The sequence below is a fragment of the Schistocerca piceifrons genome, chromosome X (assembly GCF_021461385.2).
Source record: "Schistocerca piceifrons isolate TAMUIC-IGC-003096 chromosome X, iqSchPice1.1, whole genome shotgun sequence".
Classification (NCBI taxonomy): Eukaryota; Metazoa; Arthropoda; class Insecta; order Orthoptera; family Acrididae; genus Schistocerca; species Schistocerca piceifrons.
This window is the reverse complement of record NC_060149.1, coordinates 928,882,235-928,905,411: the sequence shown is the minus strand read 5'-3', so window position 1 is coordinate 928,905,411 and position 23,177 is coordinate 928,882,235. Positions and strand designations below refer to the sequence as shown.

General features: G+C 39.7%; 1 protein-coding gene across 3 annotated transcripts in view; it reads right to left on the bottom strand.

Annotated features, from left to right (window-relative positions):
- Nucleotides 1-23,177, bottom strand: part of LOC124721249 (SET and MYND domain-containing protein 4-like) — a 139,468-nt gene that overhangs the window by 91,448 nt on the left and 24,843 nt on the right. For all 3 annotated transcript variants that reach the window (XM_047246113.1, XM_047246114.1, XM_047246112.1), the window contains exon 4: nucleotides 19,205-19,424. In XM_047246113.1, coding sequence (XP_047102069.1) covers nucleotides 19,205-19,424 — 220 coding nt within the window. The remainder of the gene's footprint in view (nucleotides 1-19,204; nucleotides 19,425-23,177) is intronic.

Genomic DNA, 23,177 nt, shown 5'->3' with positions numbered 1-23,177 from the left:
AGATATTTACACTGAAAGGAATCAAGGAAGAGTCATGCTCCAAGGCTGTATACAAAACATTCAGATATATGGATCCACATGCAATGCAGACATCTAATACCAATCTCAAAAAACACTCTTGAGAAAAAGTCTACAGTAGAGACAACATGGGTGATGAACATACAACATTTTTAGAGCAATTTATCACTTTTTTCAACAGACATTCATTAAAATATTGCAAGCAAAACAGGAGAATATGCAACCAGTTTTGATAAATAATGGGATCAGAATGTCGTATAGGAGGCTGCAGGATCTGTCTCTTAAAGTTAAGAATTATCACAGCTCAGTCACAGAATCTAAAGACAGATAACACTGCAAAATGCTATGGAATGATATCAAAAAGGTTAAAACAATGCATTATACATAAAGGGTAGGCAGCTTTTAGACAGAAATTAAAAACTAACTGATATGTTGTGAAAGCAGTATCAGGGTAGAAGGTACATACTCAACATTTTACATCTCTCTGGTGGAAGAATGAAATTGTTAAGTGGCTCACCCTGGTCCTGCAAAATATTTAACAACCACTGCTTGTCAACAAACAATGTTTTATCGGTACTGGCAAGGATGTGCAACTTTTACAAGGAACAAAAGGAAGATTAGGGTTTAACATCCCATTTATCATGAGATCGTCAGAGATGGAGGAAATAGACCATTTCCTCCTCAAAGGAACCATCTCAAAATTTGCCTTAGCCAATTTAGGGAAACCATGAGAAACCTAAATCTGGACAATCATAAAGGGATTTTAACCACTTTCTTCCCAAATGTGAATCCAGTGACTTACTACTAAGCCATCTCATTCAATAACTTTTAAAAGCTGATGTTCCATGATAATTATGACATGCACCTACAGCAAAAAGAGCAAGGAGGAAATGGAATAAATTATTACATCACTGAAGAATAAAGAGTCAAATGGGTATGATGAAAAATGAATTAAGTCTAAGATAAGTACACTGTACATCACCACTGTACTCACTCATGTATGCAATGTGTCTTTCTCAGATGTAGTCACTTTACAAAAAAATTAAAATGCCTGTTAATGAAACCACTTTATAAAAGGGGACCAATACACACAACATTGGCAATTACAGGCCCATTTCCTTACTAACAGCTTTTTCTGAGATTTTTCAAAAGGTAATGATTAACACATCTCAGCATATACAGTTTGTGAGACTGGCAGTTTTGCATAAGGAAAATGCAATTTATTCTGGCACTTGGGAAGCTAAATGATAAGCCATCTTCTTTGTTTTAACAAAAAGAGTTTGATTGTATGGAATGTGATATACATGTGTGTAAACTGAAGTACTATGGAATCAAGGAAGATTGTTCATTTCCTATCTAACGACTAGGAAACAAGACTGTCTTCTAGTGTCAATCTTCAAGGAACAGGTTTGCTAATGGTAGTGGGTATATCAGCTTGCAACTTCCAGAAGACATATAACTTAATTCCAACAAAACACAATGCATGCATTTTCTGGCCAGGAATTATCATAAGAGTGAAATTTCATCGTGACAAGGTAGTCAAATAAGTAGTTAAGCCTAACATCTTAAATTCTTTGAACTAATGATATAAGAGAAGTTTTCTTGACTATCACATTCAACATCTATAAAAGCAACCTCCACTGTGATGCTGACACTAAAATGCAAAAGCTGGTTTACTTAGCTCACTTTCACTCTACTATCTCCAGTGGTATCATTTTGTGGCAACTGCATCCATTCATAAACAATCTTAGCACAGAAAACCAGTCAGAATTATTGCAATATCAGTTTCAAACTTCTTACAGGCTTTTGTTCAAAAATTTCAGAATTCTCTCTTGCAATATTTGTCATTAATAATATGGACTCATTCAAAAGATAAGACAGAATTCACTCAGTAAATACACGATAGAAAAATGTGAGTGATTCAGACTTTCAAATATAAGTGGGAAGGTTTCTTTGTGAAATAGTCCTTTAATTGTATACAGGAGTTCCTTTGCATAATATACAGCCTTTCATAGTAATGTAATTATGCCACTGCAAATCTTTTCTTTCCACATTTTGTTTATTTTTTTATTTTTTATTTATTTTTTTTTAATTTCATCTGTTTTACTGTCAGTATGTGCCTTGTCATCTACTGCAGGAAATGTTACTTAGTCAAATGCCAACAAATTGTGAACACAAATTCTTACCATAAAGGATGTTGCCAAAATTTTAGTGTTGGCCACAAAACATAGAGTTAATGAAGGATGAACGAATAGCTGAGAAAATATGGAAGTGCTCTTAAGCTAACCTATTAACAACAACATTGATTCTACGAAAACTGAACTGAAGTTTCTAAAAACTACTTTTATATGAGAGAAAGTAAGTGATATGAATTATTTGAAATGAGTGAAATATTCTTGTATATACACGAATGTACACGAGAAATTGCTTATCAAAAGAAAAAAAATAGAAGGAGGAAGAGCAGGAGATTAATGTCCTGTCAACAATGGGATCATTAGAGATGGAGCACAAGCTCAGATTCCTGAAGGATGCTGGATATGCCCTTTCAAAGGAACCATCCCAGCATTTACCTGAAGTGATTTAGGGAAATCACAGAAAACCTAAATCCCAATCAAGTCACATTCAAGCAGCAGTAGCCCATGACAAACAGTATTGTAAGGTGCATAAAAACATTATTACGAAGGCAAAGAGTATGTGATATGCAAATAGAACAGCTAAGTCACAGGATAAAATTAAAACCATATGGTCAGTTGTGAAGGAAGTGTCTGATCAGCAGCACAAGGTCGACGATATAAAGTTAGCTTGTAGTAAAAATATTTCTGTTACTGATAAATCAGATATATGTACAGTATTTAACAATCATTTTCTGAGCATTGCTGGTGAATGAAATAAAAATTTAGCTTCTACAGGGAATCATAACTCTCTTGGCAAATGCCTTTCCAAGATTGATGTCTGAAATACTCCTCTGTGATACAGACAAGGGGGAGATTGAGTCAATAATTAAATCACTGAAGGTTAGGACTCTCATGGTTATGATGGAGTGCCTAGCAGAATATTAAAGTACTGTGCTGCACATGTTAGTCCAATATTTAGCAATATTTGTAATTTTTCCTTTAGGAATGGTCAGTTTCCTGAACAATTAAAGTACTCAACAGTACAGCCGCTTTATAAAAAGGGAGAAAGGGATAATGCAGACAATTTTAGACCTATTTCTATGCCATCAGTGTTTGCTAAAGTTATTGAAAAGGCTGTGTATGTATGTGGGATCATTTTATATCACACAGTTTGCTATCAACTAAATCACAGTAAGACTCAGTTTTTACAAAACCTGACATTTTAATTTCACACAATGGGCATATGATTAATGAAACTGAACAGTTCAGATTTCTAGGTGTTCAGATAGATAGTAAACTGTTGTGGAAAGACCACATTCAGGATCTTGTTCAAAGACTTAATGCTGCCATTTTTACTATTCGAACGGTATCTGAAGTGAGTGAGTGTTCGACACGAAAATTAGTCTACTTTACTTATTGTCATTCACTTATGTCAGATGGTATCATATTTTGGGGTAACTCTTCCCATTGTAGAAGTATACTTTTGGCTCAGAAATGGGCGGTTCGGGCAATAGGTGGTGTAAGTTCACGAACCTCTTGTCGACTCCTGTTCACGAGTATGGGTATTTTGACATTGGCCTCTCAAAATATATATTCCTTACTATCATTTCTTGTTAACAATATTAGCTTATTCCCAAGAATAAGCAGCTTTCACTCCATCAATATTCGGCAGAAATCAAATCTGCATTTGGATCGGACTTCCGTAACTTTTGTGCAGAAAGGTGTGCAATATACTGCTGCATCTATTTTCAATAAGCTACCACTCTAATTCAAAAATCTTAGCAGTAATCCGTGAGCTTTCAAATCGAAACTGAAGAGTTTCCTCATGGGTCATGCCTTCTATTCTGTCGAGGAGTTCCTTGAAAAAGCAAGCCGATTCTTGTCGTATTGTTGATTGTGTTTACTTAAACTTATGGACTGACTTTTTACGGGTTCATAAACATTTTATTTTTATCTGTTATTACTTAAATTATGCTGTAATTTCATGTACTGACACATTCCATGACCTTGGCGATTTGCTCCTCAATTTGGTCCTACGGAAGCTGGAAGGCATCTGTCGCCAGTCTGACGCCACAATGGAGAATCGGGTCGAGGATCTGCAACGTTGAAGGTGCTGCAGCCCAGGAAGTACCATTGAGTACACATAGGACATTGAGGAACTGCATACAGCAGGCTGCCAGGTAAGACAAAGGAGAGTTTCCTATCGAGTATGAGCCCCAGAAATTTTGTAGTTTCAATGAATGGAGGAGCAACAAGCCCAAGGTGTAAAAGATAGTGAGAGAAACCAACTGCGCCAACAGAAATTTGTGTGAATAGTTTTGTCAGTGGAAAAATGAAAGCCATTGTCGATGCTCCGTGAGTAAAGACAATCGAGACATCACTGAAGAAATCACTCAATGAGACAGATCTGTGGAGAATTGCAATAGATGGCAAAATTGTCAACAAAAAGGGAGGAGCCGTAGATGCCCAGCGGGAGACAGACCATTACAGCGTTAATGGTGGTAGCAAAGAGGACGATGCTTAGGATGGAACCCTGAGGTACACCATTTCCTGGATAAAAGTGTCCGACAAGGCAACACCTACATGCATCTTGAAAACTCGGTCTTTTAAAAATGCCTCAAGAAAATGGGGCAGGCGGCCACGAAAGCCCCACACGTAGAGAGTATAGAGGATAGTAGTTCTCCAGCAGGTGTCACAGACCTTCTCCAAATTGAAAAACATGGCCACAGTTTGGGATTTTCGCAGAAAACCATTCATGACACGAGTGTACAAAGTCATGAGATGTTCAACTGCAGAATGGCGCACTCAAAATTCACACTGTGAAATAGTTAGCAAATTGCGAGACTCAAGGCACCATACCAGCTGGGCATCAATCATACGTTCCACCACCTTGCAAACACAGCTTGTGAGAGAGATGGGGCAGTAGCTAGAAGGAAGGTGTTTGTCCTTACTGGGCTTAGATATGTGTATGACAGTGGCTTCACACTCGCATCTAGGACACGTGCCATCAGCCCAGATGCAGTTGTACGCATTAAGCAGTAAGTACTTGCCCACAAGAGAAAGGTGCTGCAAAATCTGAATGTGGACAGCATCTGGCCCTGGAGCGGAGGATCGGGGTGAACTGAGAGCATGATCTAGCTCTTTCATAGTAAAGGTGACATTGTAGCACTCACAAATCTGAGAAGAGGAGTGTATGGCCTGAGCCGCCTCCACTCATTTCCGATGGAGGTGGGCAGGGCGATAGTGGAAAGAGCTCGAAATTTCCGCAAAATGGTGGCCCAAGGTATTGGTGATAGCAATAGGGTCCACAATGACATCATCTGCTACTGTCAGGCCAGAAACTGGGGACTGGATCTTAGTCCCAGCGAGCCATTGGAGGTCGGCCCACACGTTGGAAGATGGAGTGGAACTGTTGAAAGAAGTACTGAATGAAATCCAGCTAGCATTTTTGCTATCCCAAAGAACATGACGACACTGTGCATGCAACTGTTTATAATAAATGCTGTTTGCCATCGTAAGATGACGGTTAAAAACATTGAGAGCATGTCTCCGCACGCGAATTGCATCGCGGCATGCCTCAGTTCACCGAGGGACCAAGAGGAAATGCAAGGAATGGAAAGTTCGGCGGCGGTAAGGATAATGTTTGTAAGATAATCCACCTGGTCATCACAACTATGGGAAATCTTGTTCATTAAAGGTTGCCAGGGAGGAGTAAAGCCACCAGTCAGCCTTAGTAAGCTGCCATTTGTGTGTGCACGCAGGTGGGGTAGGAGTCAGCAAACGGATAGCACACGGGAAATGGTCACTCGAGTACATGTCAGAAAGAATGGACCACTTGAGACGGTGGGCAAGCTGAGCAGTGCAGAAGGATAGGTCCAAATGGGAATAGGTGTGCCAGGAGACGGAAAGGCATGTGGGTGCTCCTGTGTTAAGGCAGAAGAGGTTAAGTTGATTAAGAAGGTCAGACAAGAGGGCACCTCTCCGACAGGTTCTGGGAGAACCCCTAAGGGGATGGTATGCATTAAAGTAACCAAGCAGCAGAAATGAGTGAGGTAGCTGCCCAATAAGCTGGAGGAAGCCTGCCCCGATGACATCGAATGACGGAGGGATACAAATGGTACAAAGGTAAAACATAAGGGGAGGAAGGAAAAGGCGAAACACAACAGCTCAAAAACAGATAGTCAAGGAGACGGGTCGACTACGAACGTCATCCCGCACGAGCAGCATCACTCTCCCACGAGATGGAATGCCGACCTCAGGGGGAAGGTCAAAACGGACCAGGAAGAAATGCAAAAGCCCAAAGCAGTCATGAGGACGCAATTTTGTTTCCTGAAGGCAGAGTACAAGGGGACACTGCGATTCTAAAAGTCCCGTAAATCCTCTTTGTCAGATCAAAGGCTGCAAACGTTCCATCGGAGGAGAGTCAGGACGAGGAAAAGATGAATGGATGTCACCCGGTGGCTGCTGAGTGCCAGCCTGTAAAGACTCGCTGCTACAGGGCACAGAGGCAGGAGGATCCTGCTCCACGAGGTCCACAGAAGCATCGGCTTTCTCGTACTGTCAGTCTGCGGAGTCCAATGCAGAGAAACAGTCGGTGGTGCGCACCGACGACACTGAGGCCAACCGGGCGAAGGTACCACGTGGCGACATCGGCGAAGAGAATCTTCAAGCTTGCGAAGCAGAATACCATTTGCCTCTGACAGATTTCTTCGAGCTTTTCCAGTTAGCAGAGGCAGAATCAGGTGTCGGTTGGCTGAAGGGACATAGGAGGTCTCCGCGGGAGCACTGCTTCTGTCTTTTTCAGCCTGCCTGTCGTGTAGCTGGTGACTTCGCCTCTCAAGGCGAGGGTTTGATGGCTCATCGCATGGCTGGATGAGGGGACAGCAATGCTACCTCGACACTGGACAATTTCAAAACTTCAGAGCTGAATTTGAGGTCGCACATCTGCAAGGCCATGTTCTTCACGGAGCGAGATGTAGCAAGAACACTACTGTAAGTGCCAGCTGGTAGAGGGCAGGATTTGCGACTAGCCAGTAACTTGCGAGTGACCAGGTAAGGAACTTTTTCTTTTACCCAGATCTCCCGGACAGCCCACTCATCAAATAAAAGAGACAATCTCGAGAGGAGGCGGTATGGCCGCCATTGCAGTCGATACAGCGGGGAGGAGGAGGCGGATAATCACCCTCGTGCGCATCCCTACCACACGTTACACATTTGGCTGGGGGTCAACAAGACGTGTGTGTGGTTGAAACAATGACAATGGTAGCAGCATGTCAGGGTCAGAATGTACAGTCGGACTGTGATAATTTCATAGCCTGCATTGATCTTGGACTGAAGGTGAGAAAAAGAGTGTGTGTGGCCACTAAGGAGGAATCTAAATTTTCCATCACCTGACGGATGACAATGACATCCTGATCAGAGAGGTACATTTTGATTTTGGGCTCTGTCACACCCCGAGCAGCCTAGTGTAAATACAACCGCGGGAAGAATTCAGAGTTCTACGGGCCTCGACACGAACAGGATAGCTGTGGAGAAGCGAAGCCGCAAGCAGGTGTTGTGCTCAAGAATCAGAAGTAGTCTCCAAAAGCAAAGTGCCATTGCGTAAACGAGAGCAGGATTTCACAGGGCCGGCAATTGCATCAACACCTTTCTGAATAATAAACAGATTTACCGTCGCGAAGGACTGACCATCTTCAGTATGTGGAACCACGAGGAACCGTGGTGCAGCTGGAAGTGTCTTTGAATCGTTAGCCTCATTCCATTTACATTTCATAGACGTCGATTGTGCAGGTGATTGACTCATCGCAAGAAAATACCCCACGATTGCCAGCGTCTCCGATGGCACTCTCCTTCCAACTGGGGGCCCCTGCCACGAGGAGGCGTACCCGAATTAGGTGATTGTTCACACCTCCCAAATACCTAACAGAGGGACCAACTGGAAATTTGGGAAGGTAGCAGCTTGGCCAATTACCCCTCCCTGGGCCCGGCCTGTACCAGGGGGTACATGCGAACCCTACCTGTCGACCCAGGGCCGAGAATTATGCATTACCCAGTCACATGTTACGCGTCAGAGGCGTGGGTCGACCTTCAGGAGCACACAGGGAGGAAGAAGAAAAAGAGGAACCTCAAACACCAAAGCGAAGGAAGGATAGGAAAAGGTAAACAAAGAAAGGAACCCCAGACACGTTGCCCAATGGAGGGGAAAAGTATAGCAAGAGGCTTGACATGCAGCATGGAAGGAAAAAGATGCTGTAAGGCTGGGGCCCTTGGATAGCCAAGCATTAACCCGCGAAAGAGTGGTGTGCCACCTGTGGGGGTGTCAGGATGCTCATTCTTGTCACATGTGAAGTTGTAACTATTATTGGAAAGAGAGAACAATGGATAAAGGGAGAATGAAGACTATAGCCTGTCAATAACAAACATTGTACTGTTCCCTACAGCTGACAAGCACTACGCAACCAGGTGCTATTTATCTCTGGGGTAAACTCGGAGAGGAAGTCTGTGTTAATTTTTGATAACCAAAGAGGGTCCAGCCACATGTAGCCAAGTGTGATTAGTCTCAATTTTAAATTAAATTTTTCTCTGCTATTCCAGTTTTGTAAGCAGGATATATCAGCTGCATCAAGTAGGACTGTCCCATCAGCCTGGCGTGGAAATTCGGGACAAAAACACGAACTTCCACATATGCCAACAATAGACTTCATGTTGAAAACAGATCAGTTCTAAATACTGCAATGTCTCCAAAACAACCAATCAGATTTTGAACAGTGAAACACCATTAAATTTGTTGATACCGCTATATCTGTAATTAATATAGTCATGAAAAGAGACTGTATGTTATTTTAGTGAGGGCTTTTTCACAATTAATTTGTGTGAACACAGAATTATGATATATTAAATGACTCGGAAAATATCTCAGGTGCTCACCTTAGCTGAATCACTCTGTATACCACAAGTGCACAACATTCATAGGTAGTGACTAGTGACAAGTAATCCCTCACAGCACACACATTATGAGGCCACCAACCCAAAATATGGTGTCCATGGCTCGTGTTGCGTTACCCACCATTACCTTAAAATACCACAAAGACTGACACGACTATTTTCAGAATGTTTCTTTAAAAGCATTAATGGATGAAACTGCCCGACAGATTGAAACTGTATGCCCACTCGGTACTCAAACCTCGGACCTAAGCGTTTGTCAGGCAAGTGTTCACTGAATGAGCTCTCTAAATACATCTTATGACCTACCCTCACAGCTTTACCTCATTCTGGTAACTGGAAGAAGTTAGTCTGGCTCACCATACAAACATATGGTACATGCATGGTGGACTTACCACTGACTTTTACACCACAGCCCATCATCATAAAGACAATTCCTTTCCTTCAAAACTGATAGGTCATGGAGTTGCTATAGTATAATCAGCTGAACTTACGCCACTTGAATTATTTTTATGAGGACAGCATAAATTCTTAATTTATGAAGGAGAGATTTCTGATATCATCAATATGTTACAAAGAATACATGTCTTTGAAATTATATGAAGGGACACAAATGTTCTGGATAATCATATTCATTGACTTCAGTGATTTGTCATAATTTTTATGTGAAGGATTGTACAACCCCAAAGGCAAGATCACAAATAAATTTTTATTGTTATTAATAGTGTCAGTTGCACACAAGCCACTTTCAGATATTATGTACTTGTCTGAAGGCTTCTGTTACCTGATTTGGCAAGTTTACCATGTTTGTTGTCATTGTCAGTGCTGGAGACAAGCAATCTGTTTTAGTTTTTATATGAAGGATTGAAAATCCTTGAAGTCAAGATCACAAATAAATTTTTATTTTGATTACTAGTTTCAGCTAGACAGATCGCTTGTCTCCAATGTTGACAGCGTCAGCAAACGTGATAAACTTGACAAGTCAGGCAACAGGAGACTGCAAACAACCACGTAAGATCTCAAGATGGCTCATGCGTAACTGAAATTAGTAATCAAAATAAAAATTTATTTGCAAACTTGACTTCACGGATTTCCAGTCCTCTATAAAAATCATAATGGATTCCACTGACAGAGATCCTGAGAAAATCAGTTTGCTCTTTTCCTCCATAAGACCCATAGTGCTGTGGACAACAGTGCTAAGGTTGATACCATGTTCCTTGACTTCAGAATGGCATTTGATGCCATCTTGCACTGCCGTTAAGTGAAAAGAAATATGAGCTTATCAAGTATCAAACCAGATTTGTGATTGGATTCAAGACTTTCTTGCAAATAGAACATCACTCATTATAGAACAAAATCAACAGATGTAAAGGTAATTTCTGGAGTGTGATAGGACATTACTGTTTACAAAGTATATAAATTATCTAGTAGAAAGTGTCAGATGCTCTTTAAGACTGTTTGCACATGATATGGTTGTCTGTAACAATGTAGCAATGCCATTGATGAGAAACTGCTGGAAACAGTAATCAGCATAAAATATCTAGGATTAACTATCTAGAGAGACCTCACGTGTAATGACCACATAAAACAAATAGTACAAAAAATAGACACCAGACTGATATTCATATACAGAATCTTAAGGAACTGTAACTCATCCATGAAGGAAGTGGTTTATAAGGTGCTTATTCAACCGATTCTTGAATATTGTTCACCAATATGGGATCCTTACCAGGTAGAACTGATAGAAGAGATGGAGAAAATCCAATGAAGAGCGGCATGTTTCATCACGAATCATTACCGAGATGCTCCACAAACTCTGTTGGCAGTCGTTACAAGAGACATATTCAGCATCATGGGGAGGTTTAGTTTTGAAATTTCAAGACAGCAGTTTTCAGGAAGAGTCGGGCAACATATTACTTCCTCTCACATACATCTCATGTAATGTCCCCAAAGAAAAAATTTGAGAAATTAGAGCCAATACAGGGACTCACCAATAATCATTCCTTCCTTCCACACACCATTTGTGAATGAAACTGGAGGGCACGGGGTGTGGAGTAGTATCAGATAGTGGTACCAGAAGTACCCTCCACCACACCAAACACCATTGTGGCTTGCGGAGTATGATGTAGATACAAAAATTACTACAGATTGGTTGTCTCCAGTGTTGACAACGTCAAATAACACGATAAGCTTGCCGTCAGGAGACTGAGACTTCCATCAATAACATAAGATCTGAAGATGGCTGGTGTGTAGAAGTAGTAATCAAAATAAAAATTTATTTGCCGTCTTGACTTCCAGGATTTTCAGTCTGATGTACCTTCACTTGTGACATGCACGATTTCAGAGACTGCACATAGATACAGTTTACAGGCACACTTTTAGGTGCCACCTGGGTCGGCCCCCAAAGAAACAATACTATTTAAATAATAAAAACCAATGCTCAGCCCATTCTTACCCTAGATTACTGTTGCCCAGTCAATGTGTTCAGTGCTACACACAACCTGTATCTTACATGTTACTCTATGAAGTACTGTGTTCCATAAGTTATGTTTGTTCTTGCTATAGCACAATCCTTAGCACAAAAATTATGGATCATATTCAATAATCCTTCCTCTGAAGTGATGAAGTTTTCTGTACAGACCACAGCCATCATCTTAAATAATATTTATAAAATATCTATTCAGCTTAAAATCTTACTGTTTTTTCTTTCTAACTTGTAATGCATTGGTTTGGTATAATTTGTGTCATGATTATCTGTACTTCCAACAAAAGCAAATCAATTAAAAATTAATATAGTTCCAGCCGATGTTCTTTTATCATGTCAACTAACCCAAATGCACAATAGTATTTGAAATAAGAAAAAAAGAGAAAGAGTGTGTGTGCGTTTTTCTGTTTACAGCAACCACTACTGAAGAGTGCGTCAGTTGTGCCTCTTGTTGCTCTTTCATCCTGCCTTCTGCAAGTCCACAGGCATATTATGAAAGCTCCACCGATATTTCTCTGTCTTTTTAATATAGTTACACTGGCGTTTCTCGTGCAGGAATATGGAAAAAAAAATAAGAAAATTAAAACAATGCTGTGCTTCCAGCTCAGTCCCTGATACTGTTCACAACATATTTTTTCTTGTTGGTGACTCACTCTGTACATATAACCATGAAAGGTAAAGCCGAAGGAAAACCATGTGCTAAATTTCTTGAACATTAACTTTCACTAACTGATCAAAGTGGTCCACGAATCATAGCATTTGCAACTTCAGGAGGTTGAAGTGTGTATCATCTGCTGCTGTCACAAACAATTTTAACAAATTTTGTTTGTTTGTTTGTTCATTGTGGCTGATTGACAGGTTTCAATCTTTTTCCTGACATTTCTGTTACTGCTCTAAGTTTAAAATCCCCATATATTATTGTAACTTACAAGATGTGACATTTCTTTCACTTTCATTCTTTTAATTTGCACCTGTAAGGTTACAAAGAAATTTGAGTGTTGTATGGTTTTGAGTCAGTAGTACTTAAAGTGTAAGTATTGCTTGATCAATACAAATCTTATGAGCCTGTTGATAAACAGCATTGTGAAATCTTGAATGAATGGACCATTTCAGTAATGCAAAGTGTTAAACAGAAACATGGTTTACTGCAACATGATGGTGCAAACCCGTTACCATATTACCGCAGCACAGAAAATTTAGAATTCTGTATTGCAAGAAGCCAGTTAAGCAAGGATTGACCAACAGAATAGCCACTGCACACAGCCAATCTCACAATCTGTCAATTATTGTCTATGAACATATTAAAAGGAGAAGATTTACATGGGGATACAAACAGTAAGTAGCATAAAGAAATTAAAAGTGCCAACAAGGTTGTATTCTGATAATAGTCTGAGACACCACCTTTCCATTTGCCTCATATCTGTGGCCACCATACTATTACACAATTAAACATGCAGCCATATTTATAGGTCACAAGTATAAAATTCACAACTTGCATATATAAAAAAGTCATAAATATGAACAGGCACACGATCACTGAAGTTTCATCTCACCATATGAAAAACTGGCCCCAAGTAACTAGACTGCTCATTTTCACCTGCCAGTTGTATATGTTGATAGATAATATAGACCTTTGCACCAGTTTATTTGTTATTTCTTTTGTATCTTATTATTATATGTTTATCTGTTTGCTGTTGTATCTGCTCATGGCAGGCAACGATTCATGTGTAATTGGCAAACAGTCTGTACTTGGGGCCAGTTTTTTGTGCATCATCCTGTACTAAGGGTGACTGTTCAACATTATACGCTGTCTGATATACTTCTGTGGTCAACTAAGCAAATATCCTGAATTTCAACTGCAGTTGGTGGATTTCATGTAGAGGGTCTGTAAATCAACCCTACAATCTTACACCTTTTGTCTTCTTTCCGTGGAACTATAGAGATACATATTATCATTAATGAGTATCACCACCCTAATTTTAATAATACCAATACAGTGAGTGCACTTCACATTTTCCCAAGGAAATCATTACTGGTTCAACTCACTCTGCAAATTCGCCATTAATCTTCATACCCTAACTAACTGCTCTTCCTTCTCACTTCCATTCACTACTTCAAGTTACGTTTTATAACAATTATTTCACAATCACGGAATGACTTTTTTCCAGTGCTGCCAAACCTAACTTGTTTACCAGTGCAATAAACTGTTTGTCATTCATTGTTATCTGTTCACCACATGTTGCTGCTACTGTTGCTGTTACTGTGGCTGATTATGGGTTCAAGGAGACTAAATATCTAATGTCAACACTCTCCTATTCGGCCCCCGGGATGGAATCAATGTACCCCATCTGCCAGTGTCTAGAGTAAATTTTACATGCAACTGTGAGAAAACTTTCGAAATGTTTACATAGCATGTAACAGAGGCGGTATGTTGGCACCAACCCAGTAATGACCTAGTGGGACACGGAAAAATGCCTAAGAACCACATACAGGCTGGCCAGCACACCGGCCCTTGCTGTTAATCCACCGGGCGCACTCGAACTGGGGATGCACACCTTGTCATCCTGAAAGCGGGCACTTTTAACAAGCATGGCTATCCAGGTGGGTTCATCACGCACAGCTTGGTACAGAAAAAATTGATGATTTAGCTTTTCTGCAGAAATATTCATTACAAAGAAAAAAATAGTATGTGTCAATGAGCACAACTAGGAACCACTATCAAATCTTGGTCTTGCAGAATTTTGTATTATTTTTGAAAATGAAAGGTGAAGGACAAATAGCCCAGTCAACGAAGACCAAAAATGGTCAAATAGGGGAAAAAATTCATGTAGTCACAAATTTACGTACAGTGGTAGGGAGAACCATGAACAACAACATACTAAAAATCCTGACTGGAAGGATGTGGATGTGGATGTGGATGTGGATGTGGATGTGGGCGTGGGCATGGGCATGGGCTTTACAGGTCACTTTTTTTATGTTTTTCTTGAACATCTTGAAAAACATGGCTTCCAGCAGAAATGTTTCCCAGTACAAAATTAAATTACATTACATATCCTACAAATAACATCCTACTCATTTTTTCTCTAGGATTAATACTTTCCATACTGCACGGGATGGAAAAATTGCAGATTATTAAAAATAGTGTTTTAATGGTACCATCAAACGGGGTGATTTCGGACACAGGGCGAATTCAGACAGTATGGCTTATTTGCTCTTTGCCACTGCATAGAAACAAAGAGTTACTTATTTTAACGTCCGTGCGCCAGTTATTTTAAGCGCAAGATTGCATTTATCACTTTCCACAACTTTTGTTTTGCATCAATTGTTTCCCTAGGTGAATAATTGATGAACAGTCTCAGTGTTAAAAATCCATGCATTATCATAAAGTGGAAACTTTCTATTGTTGCGTCGAGTCGGAAGTTATGGTAACCGTAATTGTCGACGCGCTCAGTAGCTAACAGCATTGAGACAATTTCTGTACAAGTTTGTCAAGCTTCTCATGCAGGTTATAAAATAACAACATCTTTTGTAAAACTATGTACTGTGTGGGGTGATTTCGGACAATGCCCAGAACGTATAAGAGCAAGAGAGGTGCTACAGTACAGTGTAATTATGACCCAGAACTTTTAGATAAAACTGTTCATGATATTCAGAGTGGTAAATTATTGTACAGAAAAGCGTGTGATTTGTATGGTATACCTAAATCAACCCTACAAAATAAAGTGCAGGAAGCACATCCCCCCCCCCCCAAAAAAAAAGGGAGGACAGCCAGTGCTAAATAAAGAAGAAGAAATGTTGAAGCAAGGTATCTTGAGGGCTGCACATTGGGGATTTCCCTTCACTAAATTGGATATTAGATATTTAGTTAAAGGCTACCTTGATAAATCTGGCCGAAAAGCGGAGAAATTTCGTAATAATTTGCCAGGAGAAGAATGGGTGCATTTATTCCTCAAATGACAGTAAGAAGATCTTTCTGTTCACTTAAGAAAAAATATTAAACGAGCTCGTGCAGAAGTGAACAAAGAGATTGTTAAGATGTTTTTCTCCAATATCAAGGTAAAGCTGGAAAATCTCCCACCTAGTAACATGATCAGCTATGATGAAACCATCATTCCATATCACTTATTGGTAACAAAGGGCTACCTTAAAATGTGTAAAATGTAACCAAAATCAAATAAAATGCATGTAGAATTAAACAAAAAGGCAGTAACTGTCCAAATTCGCCCTCTATATACTGTAACTTCGGACAGAGATTTAAAAAACACGTGTCCAAAATCACCCCAATCCATGGGGTGACTTAGGACACTTTATTTAACTGCCTCAGATAAATATACCTACACATACACTTCCTGGTTCTGGGATATTTTATTCATTACACATATACCCTACCACTTCCATAACAATCAATTTAATCTAACAATATATACAAAAGTTACAATCAAAATAACGACAAAACCACCTGAAATCACCCCCTTCGACGGTATACAGTTAACGTTTATTGTTAAATGGTTGGTTGGTTGTTTTGGAGAAGGAGACCAGACAGCGTGGTCATCGGTCTTATCGGATTAGGGAAGGAAGGGGAAGGAAGTCGGCCGTGCCCTTTCAGAGGAACCATCCCGGCATTTGCCTGGAGTGATTTAGGGAAATCACGGAAAACCTAGATCAGGATGGCCGGACGCGGGATTGAGCCGTCGTCCTCCCGAATGCAAGTCCAGTGTCTAACCACTGCGCCACCTCGCTCAGTTATTGTTAAATGAAATGGGTTAAGAACAAACATTAGGTGCGTGTTCCACAGCTAAGTGCAGTAGAACAAGAGGGAAGGCAGGTCACCAGGTTGTGGTCATGCACTTCCCTCCTTTGTAAGCCTGTGAACTGTAGAGCAAGCACTACATAAATCTCTGCACACTGTATGGCAGCTGCAGTGTTCTTCCAGGAAACACAACTTCACCCCGTATGAGAGCTGCTCGCTTTTCAGTCCCGTTCTCTTACGTAAGCAGACACAGTAACTTCACTGAGCTCATGTTTATGTAATGAAGTTATTTTCAGCTTACTGAGTGAGTACTTATTTGTAGTTGTAAAGTGATGCTTTACATAAATTACATTTCTACAAATAACGGGTATGAAGTGCTTAATTTGTGTTGTGGTGTGATATCAGTGACCTACGTAGTGTCAACGGGAAAGGCATCGGACTGGTAAATGTTCATCTTGCTGCAGTCTGTTGTTGACAGTATACTGTAAATCCGAGGTTGCGAATTAATGAATGACCAGAAAGTTACCACACTTTTTGCACCTTTCATTGTATTACTCGCACACTTTATAAACTGTTTCCATTCAGGAATCTCTGGCACTTGTAGAGTGGGCTGTACTGAGTGGAACCACTTATCACACACCCACAATACATCTTGCAAGGTGGGTGTCAATCTGTCCAATGGATTAGGATTGACCCTATTCCAATCAAGAATAGTAATCTTGCTTTAACGCTTGACATATACTGAAATAATTGAAATTCCTTAAGATCTAGGTGACCTAGTTCTGTTACGGAGGATGCCACTTTAAGCCTCAGGAACTCTGCAGATCCTGGGAGAGGTGAGGTTTAGGTTATGCATTTGATACCTTCATGCTGTGAAACATATTCCAGCCATTGGTAGTGGAGACAATGAAATCAATACTGTTGAATATATATTGCCAACATGTTACATTTGGGACAGATTCTTCAGTGTGGTAGACAGTAGACAGTGTCAGCTGTGGAGCTTTCTCTCTCTCTCTCTCTCTCTCTCTCTCTCTCTCTCTCTCTCAACAGCTGAAAACAAATACATACTTAGTAAACTGAAAATAACATCACTAAATAAACATGAGCCATGAAGTTATTTTGTTAACTCACATATGGGAAATGAATAGGAAATGCTGGGGAGGTATAGTCTTCCCGTAAACTGAAAAGCCAGCAGCACTCATGGTGGTAGAAGTTGCCTTTCCTAGAAGAACACTATGGCTGCTGCACAGGATGATTAGAATCATTTTCTCTTTAGCAGTGCAGAACACTGTGCAGAGGTTTACGTAGATTCTGTCCATATGCATTTCTTGGGTTCCTCCATCCCTCTTCCCTTTCCTGATGGTTCAGATGGTTCTGAGCACTATGGGACTTAACATCTGTGGTCATCAGTCCCCTAGAACTTAGAACTACTTAAACCTAACTAACCTAAGGACATCACACACATCCATGCCCGAGGCAGGATTCGAACCTGCGACCGTAGCAGTCGCGCGGTTCCGGACTGAGCGCCTGAACCGCTAGACCACCGCGGCCGGCTTTCCCTTTCCTCCCTGTTACACTTACAGAACATAATTTATCCCTTAACATGGTTCTAATGCAATTAGATGTGGCACACACATTTAATATTAGTTCTTAAACCACTTCGTTTAACAACAAACATTACTTTTATGCCATTAAAACATGATTATTAAAAATGATATTTTCTGTAAAAAAACTTAATGCATGTTAATTTTGTGCTGGTAAACATTTCTGCAGTTTGAGTTATTCAAGAAAAACATATAAAGTTATCTTTAACCCCTCTCCACCTCCACCCATCCCTCCCACACTCGCACTCCACTAGTAGAATTTTTGGTATGACGCTCATGATACTTCCTTCTACCACAGCACAACAATTTGTGACAAGAATTTTTAATCATAATTTTCCCTTCACTGAATGGACTAAAAGAATCTAAGAGGAAGTCATAAATGGTGGTGATGTGAATGGGTGGACAGCTCTCTCAGTTGAACATGTAGTATCTGTCTAATAATTCTGCAACAGAAGTGTCAAATCTGATCTGCTATTGCTGCCTGAATCGAAATAAATAATTGGTACAGGTGAAAGTAAGCCACTATACACTTCCACAGTTCAGTAGCTTTTGCTGTTCACAGACAGCTACATGTAACTATTCCTTTTCAGAAGATTTACTAGCCGAAGTAATGGAACATCAGGCTACAGCAGTGCACGGTTGACAATGGTATTTAGAATGACATTGGTTTTGTATTGGACAAGGGCATGGTAAAATGATGCCAACACAAGCATTAGATGGTAGGCGGTCCACACTACACTCCACAATGCATGCTGGAGCATTACACCAAGAGTTACGACAGAAATTTGAGGTACCATTAATATCATGACAAGCTCAGCAGCTAATACAGAAAGTTTGCACTGACCAAAGTCACGCACTTTCACATGTTCTTCAGTACACACCTGATACAACATTCCAGGAGACAGCACTGAGTCACTAGTTGCTCCTAAAATTATACTTTTGTGTGTGTGTGTGTGTGTGTGTGTGTGTGTGTGTGTGTGTGTGTGTGTGTGTCTGTCACAAAATGCAATTTTTTCTGATTCTTTCATGATGATGCAGTTTTTGACAAATATGAATATACTTGCCCTTGTGTTATGTAGGTAATTATTACACTCTAATTGTTAGGTGTATATTAATATACTTAGTGATGGCAGTTACACATAGAAAATACAAACACAAACAATTCAAAATAAATTATTAATTCCCATGCAGTTCAGTCACAACTACTTTATGGTTTCAGCACAGTAAATCACATTCCATATACTCAGTCACACTGATGACATCTAAAGCTCATTTAAACATTTCTGCAAACCTTCTGAAGCAATGGAAGCAGTTTGTTTCACATCTTTCAGCAAGTAACACAGCACAATGAGCATCCTCTGTAAGGACAACATCTCCTGTTTTAATCTTCTGAACAGCTTCAGCATAGCGCCCCATCTCTGCACTGTTTTTAATAGTGACAAAGGAACTGAGAGAGGGATACTGATCACTTCTTCCTCCAACAACACTCTCAGGGGACGGTTCATCAAAGCCTATGAACAGTTTCGTAGAGCCAAAGGGGGTGAAACACTGCAACGTGCTGAAGAAGTTGAATCTAGCTCATAAGACCATGTAAAATGAATTTTTTTCAGCCACATTTTTTTTTTAACTTAAATTCCATACTAACAACGGAAGCCCTCAGCCACGTCAAAATTGATTAACAATAAAATAATACATCTGGAATTATTTGATGAGCTTATTACATAATATGTAATGCTGATGTGGATATGGGCTTCAAATAAGTGCAAATAATACCAACTTTATTAACTGTAAGCTATTGTTTATCAGAAATTCATTGAAGTACAAAATTGGAAAACACAACTGAAGCACAAAAAAATTAATAAAAGCTGATTCTGAGCTATAAGTACAAACCCTTTGAAGTGATTACCTGTGCAAAATGCAAGAGAAAACATAATACATTCTAGAGTAACTTCTAAAAGTAGTAGACATATTAGGCAATCCACACCTCAGATGGTCGTAACTGATTGTCTGCATGAACTACACACCCAGTTCTGTGAATTATGTTCCACAGGTGTTTTGTTGCTTGTGTGTGTGTGTGTGTGTGTGTGTGTGTGTGTGTGTGTGTGTGTTTCATCTATCTGAAGCGATGGCCAACAGCTTTCATTTTGATGCCAGGTGACAATGGTGCACCACTGAATGACACGGTGAAAGATGTGTGAAATGAATGTTGCAAAAGACAGTACACAGACTTCAATAATTTGCAAGCTGCCAAACAGAAGTGTGCATGTAACATATCCACTTACATATATATTAGTCCACCAGATAAGGCAGTATCTCCTCTAAAACCTGACATAAAGGTTACAAGCAATTGGGGGGGGGGGGGGGGGCAGTGAAAAGAATGGTACAATGTGGTTGTAACTGACAATGCTGGCCCATAGTTAAAAGCAAATGTCACTTGGTGTGGTGTTCAAGGTACAAAGTGTTATACAACTACAAACAAGCTGTTTTGATGGTAGCAACACTATTACATGTGAAAGCAACCTCTTCTCACAACAGTAGATGGTGTAAAAAACCTGATTTCAATCTGCTGCGGAGCAGTACCCAGCAAGGGGAACTCAACTAATTGTAAGGTTTGCATCGTTTCACCAAAATATTGTTCTTAAATTGTCTTGCAATTCCACATGTGTTACTTTATGGCACACTGATTGCACCTTTCTACACATTCCTCTCATATCTCGTTATGTTGACACTGTGTTACATACCAGTGCCACACCTAGTTACTGTAAACATTTGGGTCTCATGCAATACCCAATTACCTGAATTGTGTCTGTCTGGAAATGTTTGTTCATATATGCAGAGTACCTTTCCCAGCACCATACATTATATGCATCTCAACTTGCTGTGAATCAACAATGCAATGATCATACCTCTACACCCCCTGCCCCCCCCCCCTCTCTCTCTCTCTCTCTCTCTCTCTCTCTCTATCTCTCTGCAGACAGTCCATGACAGTCTACAGCTGCCACTCTCCATGTAAGGGAATAGTACTCCTCAACTGTTGATACGCCCCCCGTCAATTATTGCTGTTATTAGTAACTAGCAGCAACATCTGCTGAACTACACCATACTGTCAAGATAAGCTGACTACACAGGGTGGTCAGAAACAGTCTGAAAACCTTGTACGGGCCTTGCAGGATAGATTATGTTGAGAAATAACTTTTAAGAAAAAAATTTGAAACACTGTGCCATTTTCGAGTTAATCAGCATTGAAGTTGGCCAATCGGGTGTGCAAATTGAAATGGCCCACCAGACTTGGTGTTGTCAAACGTGTTCTTCATTTGGTTTCCTAAAACTGAACAAGAGAGCGATACAAAAATTGGACAGGTATGGTAGTAAGGATAAAACCCAAGCCAAAGGCCGAGAAGTCTCATGAGCTATCACTTACACTACAAGAACAACTGACACTAATTGTAGCTGGCAGGCTGCTTGAATAGGTATGTGCAACACGCTGATTGGCTAACTAACATGGAAAAGGCTTAATGTATCAGTTTTTTTCTTAATGATTATTCCTCAGCGCAACCTACCTTGCAACACCATTAGAGCCTTTTCGGACTGTTTCTGACCACCATATACACGTGTGTAGCAATCTTGAGCTAACTAGGTTGCCAGAACCTTTCAGTTCATTATATTTGAGAGGTTTTCAGTGTTCATGTAAGTTGGAGATCATGACCTAATGTGAAATGTTGTTATCTAAGCAGCTTCAGAAAGACAGTTTCACTTTTATGTGCAAATTTTGCAAGGTGGCTTTTTTTCCTTGCACGATTTTTTACCATTATTTCTTACTACACAAATCTTGCTTCGTGAACTGCTTATGTAAAGTAGTTAAGTATTTCCACATTTGGCTTGCCCTGGATTTCTTTGTCTCGGTACACTGTCTGTATCAAAAGTTAACGAAAGGTATGCTTGTAGTGTCTTTGACAAATGAAACAGGAACGGACTTCATTTATCCAGTATTCCAGTTACCAATAACCTCCAGTATTTCTTTATCTTTGGAAATAACCAGTTATCCTATCAGTTATTTCCATGGAAGAATGACGATTGTAAGGTCACTGTGATTTATCCATAGCCAGAGAGAGACCAAATTAGTAGTACATTCATCAGTCAACAAATTGTGTGCAGTATTAGCAGTTCTCACCAGTTAGTTCCATGCTAGTACGAACATCACAAAGTCAGTGTATATTGACAGTGAGATCAAAGAGGAAGTAGTGAAGTATGACATATACGTGTTGGCAAACAGATGACGCACAGTATTGGGAGTTATTGAATTAACATCCGATACTGATAGCCAGTTATTTTGCTAGCTGCAAATACTCAGGAACCATTTATTTATTCCAGTTAAGTTATTTGTTGCCACCTCTTGTGGCTACCACCCTCATGAGTTTCTGTTCAGCAGACTTCTTATCATGTTTTCTATCCCACTTTCTACAGGGAATCACCTCATAGTGTCTTCACTTCCAATTCAAAAGCATTCTGTATATGATTACGTTATGGCTTAAATAATAGTGCTGCTCTGCAAGGATGGATGTGGTAATAAAAAAAGATATGTAAATAAAAATTAATGACAAAGGGTTGATAGCTAGTCTCCATTAATTCACAAATATACAAGACAAGTTCCTGGATCAATCTGGTTGCATTACCTTTGTTAGAGGGGGGAACAAAAAGAAATAAAGAAAAAGAAAATTCCAATGAAGTTTTAAAAACTTAACACTATAACATGAAGTGTTATTTAAATGACTGCTTCCAACAAAGGATAACACAGTATAATTTTCTGATCACCATCTTTCATTTGTCAGTATCACTGAGAAACATTCAACACAGCCCTAAAAGTTGCGTATTCAGATTGTTTTAAGTGAAATAAAACTACAACTAAATATTAAAATAAGAAAAGTGTAGTCATTTGATCTTTTTCACATGCTGATCAAATTCCCAGGCTCTTAAAACCTAAATTCCTTTTTTTTTACAAAATGAATGATTTCACAAATAAAAGGAAAGATATTTCCTATAAGTCTGCAATATACTGAAGGACACAACAAAATGAGAAAGTGCAGCATCACTATACACTCTCATCATGATATTTTTTAAGCAAAGCATGCACATTAAAAAAGAAATGTTCAGCAAAACAGATCATGTACAAGTCTTTAACATGGAAATGATGTGTTTCATGGTATTTTCTGTACATTTCATATAAATAGGACCAAATTTATACAAGAAATGTAACAACAGGACAG